Source organism: Anoplopoma fimbria, chromosome 1 (genome assembly GCF_027596085.1).
Source record: "Anoplopoma fimbria isolate UVic2021 breed Golden Eagle Sablefish chromosome 1, Afim_UVic_2022, whole genome shotgun sequence".
Classification (NCBI taxonomy): Eukaryota; Metazoa; Chordata; class Actinopteri; order Perciformes; family Anoplopomatidae; genus Anoplopoma; species Anoplopoma fimbria.
Genome location: NC_072449.1, coordinates 28,586,790 through 28,601,589, shown reverse-complemented (window position 1 = coordinate 28,601,589; position 14,800 = coordinate 28,586,790). Strand labels below are relative to the sequence as shown.

Sequence of the window (14,800 nt, the reverse complement as noted above, 5' to 3'; positions counted from 1 at the left end):
TTCCACTTGATGCTATTTTTCTACTTCTTCTCCACTACATCTCAGAGGAAAATTATTTTTTACTCCACTACATTTGTCTTACAGCTTTAGTTACTTTTGAGATTTTGATTATTAATACATAATATAAATCAACTAATAAATTATTAAATATTAAGCTACCTAGCAGTATATAATAAAGTAACAACATTCCCACGATCCCCACACACTCCCATAGCCAAGAAACCCAACTGTATTTCTCCGCTGGAATACCCCCCTGCCACAGCTTTGATGCATAAATGTGTAAAAACAGAATTAAATACAAATGTGTGTGAGGTCATGGACTATGTAAGCATAAATCTAAACTGTAAGATCAAGGTTTTAAAACTGGATTTTGACACAGCAAGATGCTGCAATGCCATCCAGTGGCCACAGTGAGTAATTACAGCAATGCATATTTTGCAAGTTTTATTTAAAAAAGGTTCCTCTGTAAATGTCTTACATTGCAATATCTCCTTTAACGCTATCCCAATCATTATTGAGGTGAATGTCATTTGGATCTGATCTGAATTATCGTAATAATGAAAAGAAGCTACGAGATCAGCCTGATGATGGAATGATTTGGTCATGACTAAGAACAGAGTATTGATAAGTGTAGCTCCTTGTTGTACAAAAATCCTACAGATACCTTTCCCTACCTGTTGGCCACCGTAGTTCTCCAACATGCTTGGAAAGGGAGGGGTGAGCTGAGGGGTATTTAGATGGTTGCAACCTGCCACAAACCACTAGATGCCTCTAATAAGTACACACTGGACCTTAAAAACATCCAGATTCCTCTTTCACATGAGGTTGAAATGTGCAAAAAATCCGCTGCCAAAACGCTAGTAACCACTTTAAAAAAGCCCCTGGATGCTAAAAGATGCTGCACTATTTCTCCAAGACTTTTGTAATTAAATGCAGCGAATTCAGACTCTAAAGGCCAGTCTTTTTGCAGAGGCTGACATGGTTGTAATGTCTTTGCTGGGCTGAATGAAGCTCATACTCTAATATTTTAAATTCTGTGTTGGAAGAAGTATGCAAACTCTTTACACTTTAGCTGACGGAAAGATCAGGGGGTGACTGTCGCAAGGGGTTTGTTAACCTATAAACAGTTGGAAAATAAAGCACGATTTCCATTAATAATACTACATAAATGATTTCCATTAATAATACTACAGAAATGATTTCCATTAATAATACTACAGAAATGATTTCCATTAATAATACTACAGAAATGATTTCCATTAATAATACTACAGAAATGATTTCCATTAATAATACTACAGAAATGATTTCCATTAATAATACTACAGAAATGATTTCCATTAATAATACTAATATTTCCATTAATAATACTACAGAAATGATTTCCATTAATAATACTACAGAAATGATTTCCATTAATAATTTCCATTAATAATACTACAGAAATGATTTCCATTAATAATACTACAGAAATGATTTCCATTAATAATACTACAGAAATGATTTCCATTAATAATACTACAGAAATGATTTCCATTAATAATACTACAGATTTTTCATTAATAATACTACAGAAATGATTTCCATTAATAATTAATAATACTACAGAAATGATTTCCATTAATAATACTACAGAAATGATTTCCATTAATAATACTACAGAAATGATTTCCATTAATAATACTCCAAATTATTTCCATTAATAATACTACAGAAATGATTTCCATTAAAATATTTCCCATACTACAGAAATGATTTCCATTAATAATACTACAGAAATGATTTCCATTAATAATACTACAGAAATGATTTCCATTAATAATACTACAGAAATGATTTCCATTAATAATTTCCATTAATAATACTACAGAAATGATTTCCATTAAATGATACTCCATTAATAATTTCCAGAAATAATTTCCTACTACAGAAATGATTTCCATTAATAATACTACAGAAATGATTTCCATTAATAATACTACAGAAATGATTTCCATTGATAATACTACAGAAACGTAAACTCCCGTGAACTCCTACCAAGTCTCGCGTGAACACACGACGGCTCTCTCGTCCGTGGCCGTGACTACGCAGCCCTGCTCCGGGGTTTCCCAGGCAACCAAACGTTTCCATGGAGACGTGCACACTCAAACCACTGGTTTGACTGAATGGATGGGGAAGTGACACAGGCTCAAAGAAAAGTAACGTATCGTAAAGAATGACTTTTCATATAAAATATATTTCAAAAAGTAAAAAGTAAGAGTAAATAGTTGAACTTATGTCGTCATTGGGGAACTTATTTCAGTTCGGGAGGACTTAACGGCTCGTTAGCCTAGCGTCACGGCTGCTGCTAGCTGGCTAAGCTAATGTAGTTTTAAGTTAGTCTGTAACACCCAGGACGTCAACGTTACCCAATAAATACTCAAAGGTAGGTTGGTTAGGCAGGTTTGTCACTATATCGTCATAATTAAGGCTTTATTCACAGCAAAGAACGGGGCGATGGAAATTATAAATTGGTGTCTTAGTGCAGTGGTTCTCAACCTTTTTTCAGTGATGTACCCCCTAACCAGCGCAAAGCATTTTAGGTTGAAAAAAAGATGTAATATTCAATTCAATTCAATTCAGTTTATTTTGTATAGCCCAGAATCACAAATTACAAATTTGCCTCAGAGGGCTTTACAATCTGTACACATGAGACATCCTCTGTCCTTCCCTCACCTCCTCTGTCCTTAGACCCTCACATCCTCTGTCCTTAGACCCTCACATCCTCTGTCCTTAACTTAGACCCTCACATCCTCTGTCCTTAGACCCTCACCTCCTCTGTCCTTACCCTCAATCCTCTGTCCTTCCCTCACCTCCTCTGTCCTTACACATCCTCTGTCCTTAGACCCTCACCTCCTCTGTCCTTAGACCCTCACATCCTCTGTCCTTAGACCCATCCTCTGTCCTTCCCTCACATCCTCTGTCCTTAGACCCTCACTCCTCTGTCCTTAGACCCTCACATCCTCTGTCCTTAACCCTCACCTCCTCTGTCCTTAGACCCTCACATCCTCTGTCCTTAGACCCTCACATCCTCTGTCCTTAGACCCTCACATCCTCTGTCCTTACACCCTCACATCCTCTGTCCTTAGACCCTCACATCCTCTGTCCTTAGACCCTCACATCCTCTGTCCTTAGACCCTCACATCCTCTGTCCTTAGACCCTCACATCCTCTGTCCTTAGACCCTCACATCCTCTGTCCTTAGACCCTCACATCCTCTGTCCTTAGACCCTCACATCCTCTGTCCTTACATCCTCTGTCCCCTCACATCCTCTGTCCTTAGACCCTCACATCCTCTGTCCTTAGACCCTCACATCCTCTGTCCTTAGACCCTCACATCCTCTGTCCTTACACCCTCACATCCTCTGTCCTTCCCTCACATCCTCTGTCCTTAGACCCTCACCTCCTCTGTCCTTCCCTCACATCGGCACAGGAAAAACTCCCCTAAAAACCCCTTTAACAGGGAGAAAAAGGAAGAAACCTCTGGGAGAACGACAGAGGAGGGATCCTTCTCCCAGGATGGACAGAATGCAATAGATGTCATGTGTACAGAATGAACAGCATAACAGTTCTTAGATACAACACATTCAATGTATATGACATAAATGATTCATATAATAAGACTACTTATAATAACAGCAGCAATTATTACAGTAGAATTATAGCCATGAAAATAGGGATAGTAATGTAATACACAGCACTGTGCCATCAGTATCTGATTTATTAAACTGTCAACACTGAAGATTGCATTGTTGCATTACATTCAGTTTATGAACTTACACTTATATTTTATTGAATATTTATTAAATAACAATTTTTAAAGGATTTTTGAATGGATGCTAATTTTAAATATATTTTTTAAAAATCTCACGTACCCCCTGGAGTGCCTTCACGTACCCCCATTTGAGAACCACTGTCTTAGTGTGTGCATTTAACTGGATATTGTATATTTCAGTGTATCAGTATGTTTGTCTCTGTTTACTTACATTTTCCAATTTGGTAAGCACAGAGAAAGAAGAAAGCGTCGAGGTGAGAGCTTTGAAAGAAATGGATGAGGAATATTTAAAGACCATTCGTCAGGTAAAGCTTGGTCATTGATATAATGTGAAACTTTTCTCTGTGGGGTGTTATCCACCTAAATAACCACCTGTCTCTCTCCCTCAACCTTCTCTCCCTGGACCCCTCCTTTCATCTCTCTCCATTGAAGTCGTTTATCCGTTTGCTGACTCTCTGTGGTGTACCCAGAGAGTTGTTAACAGATGAAAATGAGCGGGCTTTGGATCAATTTATTGAGGACACATCCATCACAACCATGGTGGTCTACGTGGACACTCATGACAGGCTGCGGGTGGAGTACTCCATGCCCACACCGGTAAAGCACACTTTTCCTTCCCACTTTCAAACCTGCATGCATTTAAATGAGAAAAAAGTTAAACGTACAGATACTTGCATGATTCTGTCAGAAAATGATGTTTGAATGACTGTTGACATTTCTAAAAAAAGGCACAATTGCCCACTCTGTCTGAAATGCTGGAGTGCTCTCCTCCCTCCAATACAGCAGTGGTTCTCAATCAAGGGTCCCGGGGCCCCCATGGGTTCTTGAGGGAGTTCCAGGGGGTCCCAAGAAAAATGGGGGATAGTTTATTTTCAATATTTGATTTGCTATGGAAGTGAGTCCAATGTGAGTAGGAGTCATGAGAGTGACTATACTGATCATATAGGTTTCACTATTTCCTTGTTTATCTCCCCCACTTTGGTTGAAAACTATAGAATTCCTGTGTTAATCATATCTAACAACCCAAATCTTTTTGATGGAGGTCATGAAACTAAATCTCATCAAATTGGGCTCTGTGACCTAACATGTATCAATTTAGGGGTCCTTGAAACGAGTTGAGAGCCACTGCTTTACAGTATGTTTCATTTTGTTTAAAATTCAACGACCTCCATGTATTTTTCGTCTCTCCCCATTTCCACCACAACTAAATCATTATTTTATGGGTGCAGGTGGTAGAGCACCTGACCTATTTTAGCCGCATAGCAGGAGCAATAATCACGGTGGAGACGTTTGATGCGGCTGTGCAGTTTGGCATAGTGCGGGGCAACCCCATCCAGAGGCTGCTTTGTGAAATGACCTGTCTGCACGCCCCTGCAGTTGCCCTCAGCACTGACATGGAGAGGAGCATTAAGGAAGAGTATACAAACCGGATGCACTGCTTTCTTTTCAACCTCACAGGTGGGTACCTCAGAGGAAAAGTGAGGGAGACAATTCACTATCAAATGACACCACACAAGCTAGTAGTTCTTAAAAAGCCAAACTCTGGACCACTGTAAGGGTGTTATCTTTGCCTTACTCACTTGCACTCAGTGCCTTTGAAGCATTTTAGACGTCCCTCACTCACATTACAAAAGCATTCTATTTCTACAAATGTGTCACTCAGTGCCAGTGGGCTGCAGAAATGTATTAATTGCAAACTTAGTCTCTCACACAGAAGATGAGACAAAAATAAGATATTCCTGACAAAAAAATTCAAAACGTTCTCATTTTACAACACAATTATTAAGCAGTCCACCAAGAATCAATGGCATTTTACACATTTCTAGACCCCCAAATATCTCTGGTGTAGCCAGATTATTTGTTTCAGTAACAGTGAAGCTCATCTGTGACTGCAAATGGTGGGTTCACAGCATATGCATTCAGGTAAAGGTATTTCTATATCCCTGATATATAGCTTACACTCTATGCCAGGATGGTGCGGTAGAAATCAAGTAAAGACACACGTCGCATTTGGAGTCAATTGGTGCAGTTGTACAAAGGACGGCCAACGAAACTTTCTGAAATTTTCACCAAGCCACATGTGCTGCACTGTAATCTTTTACAAAATGTTTGTTTGTGAACAGAGGCTGTGTATAAGAAGGTGGGCAAGACAGTTCTATACATCCCAATGGAAGCCCTACAGTGCAGACCTGAGGTGGCCAGCAAGGACAAGACGCTGATACAGAGAATGGAGAGTAAGCTTGGGGACTTATCTTTATAAGGGTATATATGGGTGGGTTGGTGTGGTGCCTTTCTCTTTCCATCTGTCTCTTAGGGTGTCTGTGTGTAAAAGGTCACACTCAGATGTCAGGCTGTCTGTTAGTTTCAGATTTAAAACAAAAACTCAGAAACTGCAACCTTGGCTTTTTGTCTCAGACTCTTTTGAGATTTTATATAATGAGGCAGTGGGCTCATAACCCCTCACCTGCATCAGTCTAATTTGTTCATTGTCTAAAAAAAAATTCAACATTTCTTTCACATCATTCCAACTTTTGCCCGTCTTAGCTCCCTTCGTCTGTCCTCCAATCTTAATTTCACCATGTTTCCATTTCCCTTTTTCTTCCACTCACTTGTTCCTCCTGTTTTAAGCTGTTGTGATCCACTGGACGGATCAGGTCAAGGAGCTACTAAGTACCCAAGAAATAATGAAGATGAGGGACAAGTGTGGCCCGCTGCAGGAGATTGCCTTCTGGAAGAGTCGCTCTGCAAAGCTGTTGGACATCAGCCAGCAACTGCAAAAGCCTGGGGTCAGGCACATCCAGAATATCCTGCTGCTCTCCAAGTCTCGCTACATAAAAGACTTCTGCAAACTGGCCCAGGAAATACAGGTACTAGGAGTCTCAACTCTGGACTGGAGGGCTTCTAATCTTTTGTTTCCATGACTGAAGCATAATGATAATAATAATAAGCATTATCATCTTTCCTTTGTGTGTGCGTGCACAGGAATGCTCTGTGCAGGCCCAATCAAACATGACCTTCCTGTCCATGCTGAAGGAGCCATTGGAAGAGTTTGCCCAGCTGAAGCCTAACCAAGTCGCTCCGAAGCTGCGACACATTGTCAGTCTCATTCGCATCATCAGGGACAACTCCCTCCACTACAACACCAACCAGAGGATCACTGGTCTCTTCTGCAAGGTGCTTACACTTTACTGCATCAGAGTAATTTGGAGAAGTGAACACACAACAGGTTTAGTTTATTAACCCCCTCTGTCTCTCTGTTACTTTCATTAACTCCCCCACATATACACCGTTTGAAAATACTGCACCTATTATTATTATGTTATGTGTGATAAGTGTTTGTTTTCTTCTGTGTTGCAGATGAGTAATGAGATCACCCGCATCTGCTTCCAAAGCATCTCTCTGGACAGGATCTTTAAGGGTTATGTGTTATCCAGCAAGCAGAACCTCAACGACTGTATCCAGTGCTGCCTGGAGTGGAAGGAAATTTACCAACGCGCCACACAGATTCAACACAAGTAGGAGAAATCTCACCTGTGTAGGGTTTTTTTTATAGACCAATAAAGAGTACTCTCAGACAGAAAAGCCTCGAATTGAAAGTGTTTAGGTCAGATGTTTTGGAAGTTTGTTGCAGATATGTGCTGTATATAATTAAAAGCTGTTTCACCATGCTTCAACTTGGAACTGTAGGTAAACCAATCTCAGACAACCTGATAGTTTTTTCCAGTGTGATTGAGGCTAAGCTACTGTAACAGCCTGCTTTTCATGTTTGAAGACTTAACAATTTTGTGACCCCTGTAGACCAACTTCCAAAATACTGAAATACTGCTCATTTGACTCTTCATTTCTGTTTCCGACTCTCTACCCCGTCTCTCCTTTCTCTGTCCTCTTCTTTGTCTCTCTCTTTGTCTTCCATCCTCTGTTTTTTACGTTAGGTATTCTCAAAATGGCTGGCTCCTGGACCAAAGCAGTTTCTTTGTTGCGGTTGATGTTTCCATCCAGAGATTCAAAGAACTGCTTGAGGTGAATTTCCCCTCACTCGCACATGCAGAGACATTCGCACATGTACATGTAAATTCATGCTGTTTAAAGAACAATACTAAAGAGATTACACACAGGATTGTCAGGCAGAAGTTTACAAATGGAATGAATGCCACCTGGTGTTATTGTGCACTTACAGTGGCTTAATAAATGGATCTCATCCCGACACAGTTGCTTCTTTTATCAGTCTTCAGCTTCTTTACCAATATGAAGGATATTTACTTTTAGTCAATGCTTCACAGTTATGCCATGTTGCCTCCAAAACAATATAATTAGTTACAAGTATTGATATGAATAATAAGAGTGAGGTTGCATTGCCACAGGTATCACATCGAGACCTCAGTAGGAAATGTCAAATTGAATGTGATGTGTTTTGTCTCATCGTGGTAAAAAAACAGAGTCAAATATATGATAAAGCTTATCCTTAGGGGACTTTCTTTTCTCCTTATTGTGGATAAATCATTTGTGTATTAACTTCCATATAATTACTCTTCAAACCGTACAGTAATCTTTTTTATTTTCTTTCGTATGTCTTGATACAGGATGTATTGTTTGTTATTTGGGATTTTTTTGTCTCTTGCTTTTTTCTCAGGTATGTGACTGCCAGTACCAGTTTGCCCGTTGGGAGGACGGTCAGCAGAGGGCCCTGCCCTGCTTTGGTAGCTCCCAGGGACCAGAGTTCACCCACTCCCTTCTGGAGATAGAGGGCAAATTCCAGCGTGGCCTAAAGAACCTGCACTCTCTTGACAAGGACATCCTTGATGTTGAAAGCACCACATGGTGCAATGAATTCAACAAGTAGGTCTTTTGCTCTTTAACACATTCAAACTAAGACTATTTATATAAGAAAAGCAAACAAGAGAAATATCTCTAAGTGTAAACACAATTGGGCATGACCATCACATATTTGCAATTTTGGTGCAAAGAGGCGTTTGCTCAAACCAGGTTCAGCCAGGCAAAGAGTGACGCAAGATGGAAGAGAGGCCGATACATTATTAGTAGGAGGAAAAAAAGCAAACACAAACAAGCAAATAAAAAATAGGGTTTGGAAATTTTCTTGTACGGTGGAAACCGGGTAAAATTAAGTACTATAAGCGGATGATTACTAAAACTGATTTTAATTTTAGTTTATTTTCTAATGCCGATTACCGTCTAATCGACATTGGGGGCAACCAAATGCTTTTTTTTCATCAATTAATATAATTATTTTTTAGTTTAGTCAATTAATACTTAACTAATTTATTGATTGTTCGAAAACTGTTTTTTAAATATCCAATTAACACAATAAATAATTTACCCAAAGTCTGATTATTCTTCAATATTTTATTCAATCATCTATTCAAAACAAACAAGAGAATAGACCTTTTTTGTCAGATGCCTGATCAGAAACATTTTGGACCTCAGGCTGTAATGTTAATTTAAGCCATTTTCTCACTCATAGATGGCCGTTAAGTAAACAGAAAAAAAAAGGTCTGAATTACAACGTTTGAAGACGCATGGTGTTCAATAAGTAGTGACTACTACTAGCAGAAACATATTCTGCATATTAATAATCCTATAAACTAGACTAAACTAGTGCCATCTTGCTGTTGCCGCCGTTTTGACAAAGCGCTCAGGGATGCTTCCGGTTTCGTATGTGTTTGTTCATAGAAGTTGTGCTGCTGTGATAAGCCATTTCCAATTTGCAGAGTTTACTGAAAGATGTGTACGCCACTTCCCACAAACCCTAACCCCGCAAACATGTTTGTTTCTAGACAGGAAATGACTACACTAAAAAATAGACTTTCGGCAGAGGAAATTGCATTGCAGCTGGGTCTGCGCTCCTGTTTTAGTGTGCTTCTGGTGTATTTATCACCTGAACATCATGCATATGTGTTGACATGTGTGGATATGTTCTTCTGTGTGTGTGTGTGTGTGTGTGTGTGTGTGTGTGTGTGTATGTGTGTACGCAGGTTTCGTGCAGTCGTGAAGGATCTGGAATTAATGATGCAGAACCTGATCTTTTCAGTGTTTAAGACGGTGTACACAGTGCAGGAAGGAGTTCGGCTTCTGTTCATTTTCAGGCCTATCTCTTCACGAGAGGTGTCTCTCTTGCAAACACACACACAAACACACAAACACATCAATTCAAGTATGAAATTATTACTCATTAATGATGCGTTACTGAATTAAATAGTCTGTCACTCCCTTTATTTACTAAACCTTTACAGTTCACCTATATAGGTTGATTAATGGATGCCTGCTAAGGTCATCTTCTATCACTTTGATGCTCTGAGAGCAAAACAACTTTCCATTTTCGGCTTGGTTTAAAGTTTCTTTGTTATGTTGTATTAAGAGCTCTTTTAGAAACCCCATTTTTGTCTCAGTGTAAGTTGCATTAACTACAATTCTCTATTTTGTTGCTCAACGTTTGTCTTTCACCTGTCTTCTTTTCTTCTCTCACTCCCATGTAATTCACCTACTCATTCGCTATGGTCCAATATTCCCCGTCCCAGGCCATTAGGCGTACCACAGAAGAGAAGGTGGAAGAAGTGAACAACATCATTAGCAAGGAGCTCAGAATGGTCAACAAGGAGCTGAACCAGATGATGTGGTCTCCACCTGACCATATGCCCCGGCTGGCAGGCCAGGCCCACTGGTTGAGGGCCCTCAGACAACGCTTAGCGAGACCCATGGAAGTGAGTCCATCATTTCACAGTGATCTATTCTTCTATTTTTGAGTCACGGCATCACATACACAAGGCAAAGTAAAGAAGTATAGTAAATAAAATATACTGACTGTAAACAGATGGCATTCATGGTGTAAACTGAACCCACTTTCTGAAGCTTCTTCCTTGACTTCTACTTCCTTTGTCCTCACTCCTTCCCCTCCAGGTGCTTCAGAAGGCCCACTTCTTACCTGAGTCATACAACCGCAAGCAGGTGCTTTTCACCTACAACCAGATGGTTCAGGTGCTGGACGACATGGAGAGGAAGTACTTCAGCGAGTGGAACCAGAAGCTGGATGGAAAATACCTCAAGAAACTGGAGCAGCCACTCATGGTGCGCCGCAAGGACAGCACCGCCAAGCTCGACATCAACTTTGATAAGTGGGTGACACAATCTTTCTCAAAGAGACTCAAGGCATTCATATTAAAGTATAGATTCACACAGTCTCATATCGTGTTTTTGGTGTACTTGTGACACACACAAACCCACATCAATCCGTTGTGTGGTAACTTTGCACAGTTGTAAATACACACTTGTCATCCATTGGAAACACAGATATGTTCTTACACAATACATCCATTTAGAAACTTAACAGTTTTACACAAATACGAGCACACATACATGACACATGCATGTGCTCATTTTTTAGTTTATGTGTTTTTATTTTACCGTGTTTTCTTGTCCAGCAACCTGTTGAATATGTTCTCTGAGGTCCACTACTGGGATCGACTGAAGTACGAGATCCCACAGTGTGTGTCCGACATTTCCCAGGACAGGGAGGACATCATAGGCCTGAGTGAGCGAGCGCTGCTGCTAGTCAGGGACTACAACAGGTCTGACTCACACACACAAACACACACACACACACACACACACACACACACACACACACACACACACACACACACACACACACACACACACACACACACACACACACACACACACACAGAAGAGAAGAACAAACTTGCTTGCAAAACTGAACTAGGTTTCTGATATCAGGGGCCTGATGTGTATGGTTGTATGGTAATCATCTGATATTTTTGGGGGAAGATGCTGTGCCTACTGCAAATACTGATGTGTGTTTTATCACAAATCCAAGTCTGTTAAACATTTTTCCATCAAGCATTAGAATATTTGATTCTTAGCTGGTAATATAGGACTATTCAGCGTTTTTAAAATGAAAACACATTGAAAAACTCAAAATAAACTTTTAACAGTGTTCTAGTTGTTAGATATTTGCCAACTCCAGCAGTACTCACAAAGTAGCTAAAACACTAATATTACTTAATGTCTTTCTCACCTGTTTATGTGTGTGTGTGTGTGTGTGTGTGTTTGTGTGTGTGTGTGTGTGTGTGTGTGTGTGTGTGTGTGTGTGTGTGTGTGTGTGTGTGTGAACTTTATATATGTGTTTATGCGTGCGTCTATCAGGATCATTGGAATGCTGTCTCCAGACGAGTTGGGTCTGTTCCAGGAGCGGATTAGTTTCATCGATAAGAAAATTCAGCCGGGGCTGACCAAGCTCCTGTGGTCTTCTAAAGGAGCTGCTAACGTCTTCATCCGTGACTGTCTCGTGCATGTTAACAAGGTTTTAACACAAAGTTCACCCCTCACTGATAGGAGCATGTGCACTGTTGGAAAAAGAGGGTGAATGGATATTTTGGTTTCAGCCTGTGGGATAAATCCCCTTAATAACTGGGAAAATTTGTTTGGCAAAAAATTGTTCTCAGTGTACTTTTGAACATGGACACAGTCTTGACGGAACTTCATTGGGCGATTAGATCACAGAACAAACAAAACAAAACAAAAGTGTCTAAAAGCGTCCTCAACAGATCTGGAACCTAGTGCTGATTCAGTAAGCAAACCACATTGTACTGTCATCACTGAGGAGCCGCTTATCTCTCCTTTTTCATTACACTACAGGTCCAGCAGATAGTCGATGGTTACAAAGCATCCAATCAATCCATCTCCAACCTCTGTCGCCAAATCAGTGAAACATTGCTGGTTAAATTGGATGGAAAGACTGTATACAGGTAAATAGACAAAATAAAGAATTTAAAAGCATGCAGATATTATTTATCATGTTTTAATTCACTTCTTATAACGTGGTTCTTACATGTACTTAAAATGCATATTCATTAAAGCAGTAAACAGTGGGTAAAGTTCAATTGATCAAAATTGATCCATTTAAACATCACATCCCTTTTCTTTACTCTTCTTATTCTTCAATTATTTTACTCAATGGACATGTTTTTTTTGTCTCTGCTGTCATTCTTTGTAATCTCCTTTCCCCTCCGTTCGGATGTACAGGTAATGGTCTAGAAAACCAACAGACATGTTAACAGGCCAGTGTAACCACATTATACTGAAAGCTTCAGACATTGCCTGAAACGATGCACATGGGTAGCATTTTGAATATAACTATGCTTCCAAATGATGTACATTATATTTTTTTTCTTGATTGCATCATGGGTGTTTCTCCTGTTGCTATTCGTAGGAACCTGGACTTTGAGGATGACCAGAAGACTCACCAGCAGAGCACTCTCAAAATACTGCGCGCGGTGCACAAGGATATTGTTGACATTATGACCCGCATCCATCACACCTTCTCTAATGATGGATCTGAGGTATGTGCTTTGTTTTTAATTCAGTACTGGATTAATCAGAAATGTTCCTGCATTTTTATTACTTAATTTGTTTATATTATTCTCTGCTCACTTAATGTGATATGCTGTAAGTAGGCTAGGTGGTTCACGATTTTTCTAGAGATGAGGTCTAAAGCAGTACAAAAATTGCTGGATAAAATAGTATTGACCAACATAAGTTCTTTAAAGACAGAATAAATTGGATTTTCCCAAAAAACAATGTATAGAATCACACAAAAATATTCCCTCTCAATCATCTCTTCAATCATCACAGACAATGATGACCCAATAGAAACAGTGGAGGTGTTTCTTTGCAAATACAGCAAAACGAAACAGAAAATGGACAAAGTTGTTGCAAAACAAGAGTGAATCTGGGGTTAACTTTCTCCCCCTGGAGAGCATCTTAGCAATGGTCAGGGGGCATGAGCTTCTGGTGTTGTTGAGCCGTGGAGGAGGCGCAACCTATAAATTCTGTGTTTACAAACCCCGCAAACAAAAAATCCTACTCATTCTGCCTTTCACTGGTGGTTAAACTGGTAAAAAAAAACATAATTTTCAAATAAGACAAGTTGACTCAAGGTCCTACTACTTGCAAAAATAGGATATTAATCATTGTAATCTGCAGATGTATTTATTGGTAGGGATCTCTTTCCTTTCTTATTGAGAACCAGATTTATTAAGCCTTTTGTATTTTTATGTGTACAGCACAGATTTCTACTGCCGTGTCATGTGTGTTTATTTTTCATTGTGTTTAAGGTCCAGGAGCACTGGCTGACCTACACAGAGAAAGTGGACCACTTGGTAGAGCAAGCTCTCAGGAGCAACATCAAGCGCTCCATGGAGAAGCTATCCAGGGCCATCAATGGAGACAGCAAGACATCACCCAATCCCTTGTTCAAAGTCCTGGTAGCACTGCGCCAGACAACGCCCCAGACCACACCTAAGGTACCATCAATCTGTTTTAATCCAATTGGGTCATGTGATTATAAGTATAAGATATGGCCATATATATGTCAGGATGTGTTCCCATGTGCTGACCCGCACGGAAAGCGAAATTGTATCACATGATGTGGCATGTGCACACTGATGTAGGAAACATAAAACTTGTCTTGTTGGGGTGCTAGACTAAGTTCTGCTCCCGCATCTGGGTCAGACTGAGACTCTTGTTTAGATAGGACACCCATATTGTTTACAGGAGGGATTCTCAACCTTCTGTAACTTAAGGCCAACTTCTGATTGTTTCCGAGGACCACCTTCCCAAATTAATTATATAAAATTGTGTTATGTCGCTTGCATCTGTAATGACCAAAATAAATGTTCTTCTTACCCTGACCCATCTCTTCCTGCCATTATGCATCCACATTTAATGTATTCTTGGTCATTTTTCCTCACCACACGCATTGGAGCTTTTATTGGCTCTGTGTTGTCTCCGCGTTACTTTTGAATCCCAAAAATTAAAAAAGAGGATCCAACCATGTGATTGGCATGGTGATATTCAAATGTAACTGGTCATTGAAATTATGCATTTTGATTGGATGTTTTTTTATTATGTGAATTCTTGGCATATAACAATGATTAGCTTTGTAAATTTAACA

The 14,800-nt window shown here is 39.8% G+C and overlaps 1 protein-coding gene across 1 annotated transcript in view; it reads left to right on the top strand.

Annotated features, from left to right (window-relative positions):
• The first annotated feature begins 5,233 nt into the window (after positions 1-5,233).
• Positions 5,234-14,800, top strand: part of LOC129096756 (dynein axonemal heavy chain 2-like) — a 52,587-nt gene continuing 43,020 nt past the window's right edge. Inside the window, exons 1-13 of the mRNA XM_054605395.1 lie at positions 5,234-5,271; positions 5,937-6,047; positions 6,442-6,680; positions 6,796-6,987; positions 8,444-8,649; positions 9,804-9,933; positions 10,347-10,529; positions 10,726-10,940; positions 11,247-11,393; positions 11,992-12,148; positions 12,484-12,593; positions 13,058-13,187; positions 13,962-14,150. Coding sequence (XP_054461370.1) covers positions 5,244-5,271; positions 5,937-6,047; positions 6,442-6,680; positions 6,796-6,987; positions 8,444-8,649; positions 9,804-9,933; positions 10,347-10,529; positions 10,726-10,940; positions 11,247-11,393; positions 11,992-12,148; positions 12,484-12,593; positions 13,058-13,187; positions 13,962-14,150 — 2,037 coding nt within the window. The 5' untranslated portion in view covers positions 5,234-5,243. The remainder of the gene's footprint in view (positions 5,272-5,936; positions 6,048-6,441; positions 6,681-6,795; positions 6,988-8,443; positions 8,650-9,803; positions 9,934-10,346; positions 10,530-10,725; positions 10,941-11,246; positions 11,394-11,991; positions 12,149-12,483; positions 12,594-13,057; positions 13,188-13,961; positions 14,151-14,800) is intronic.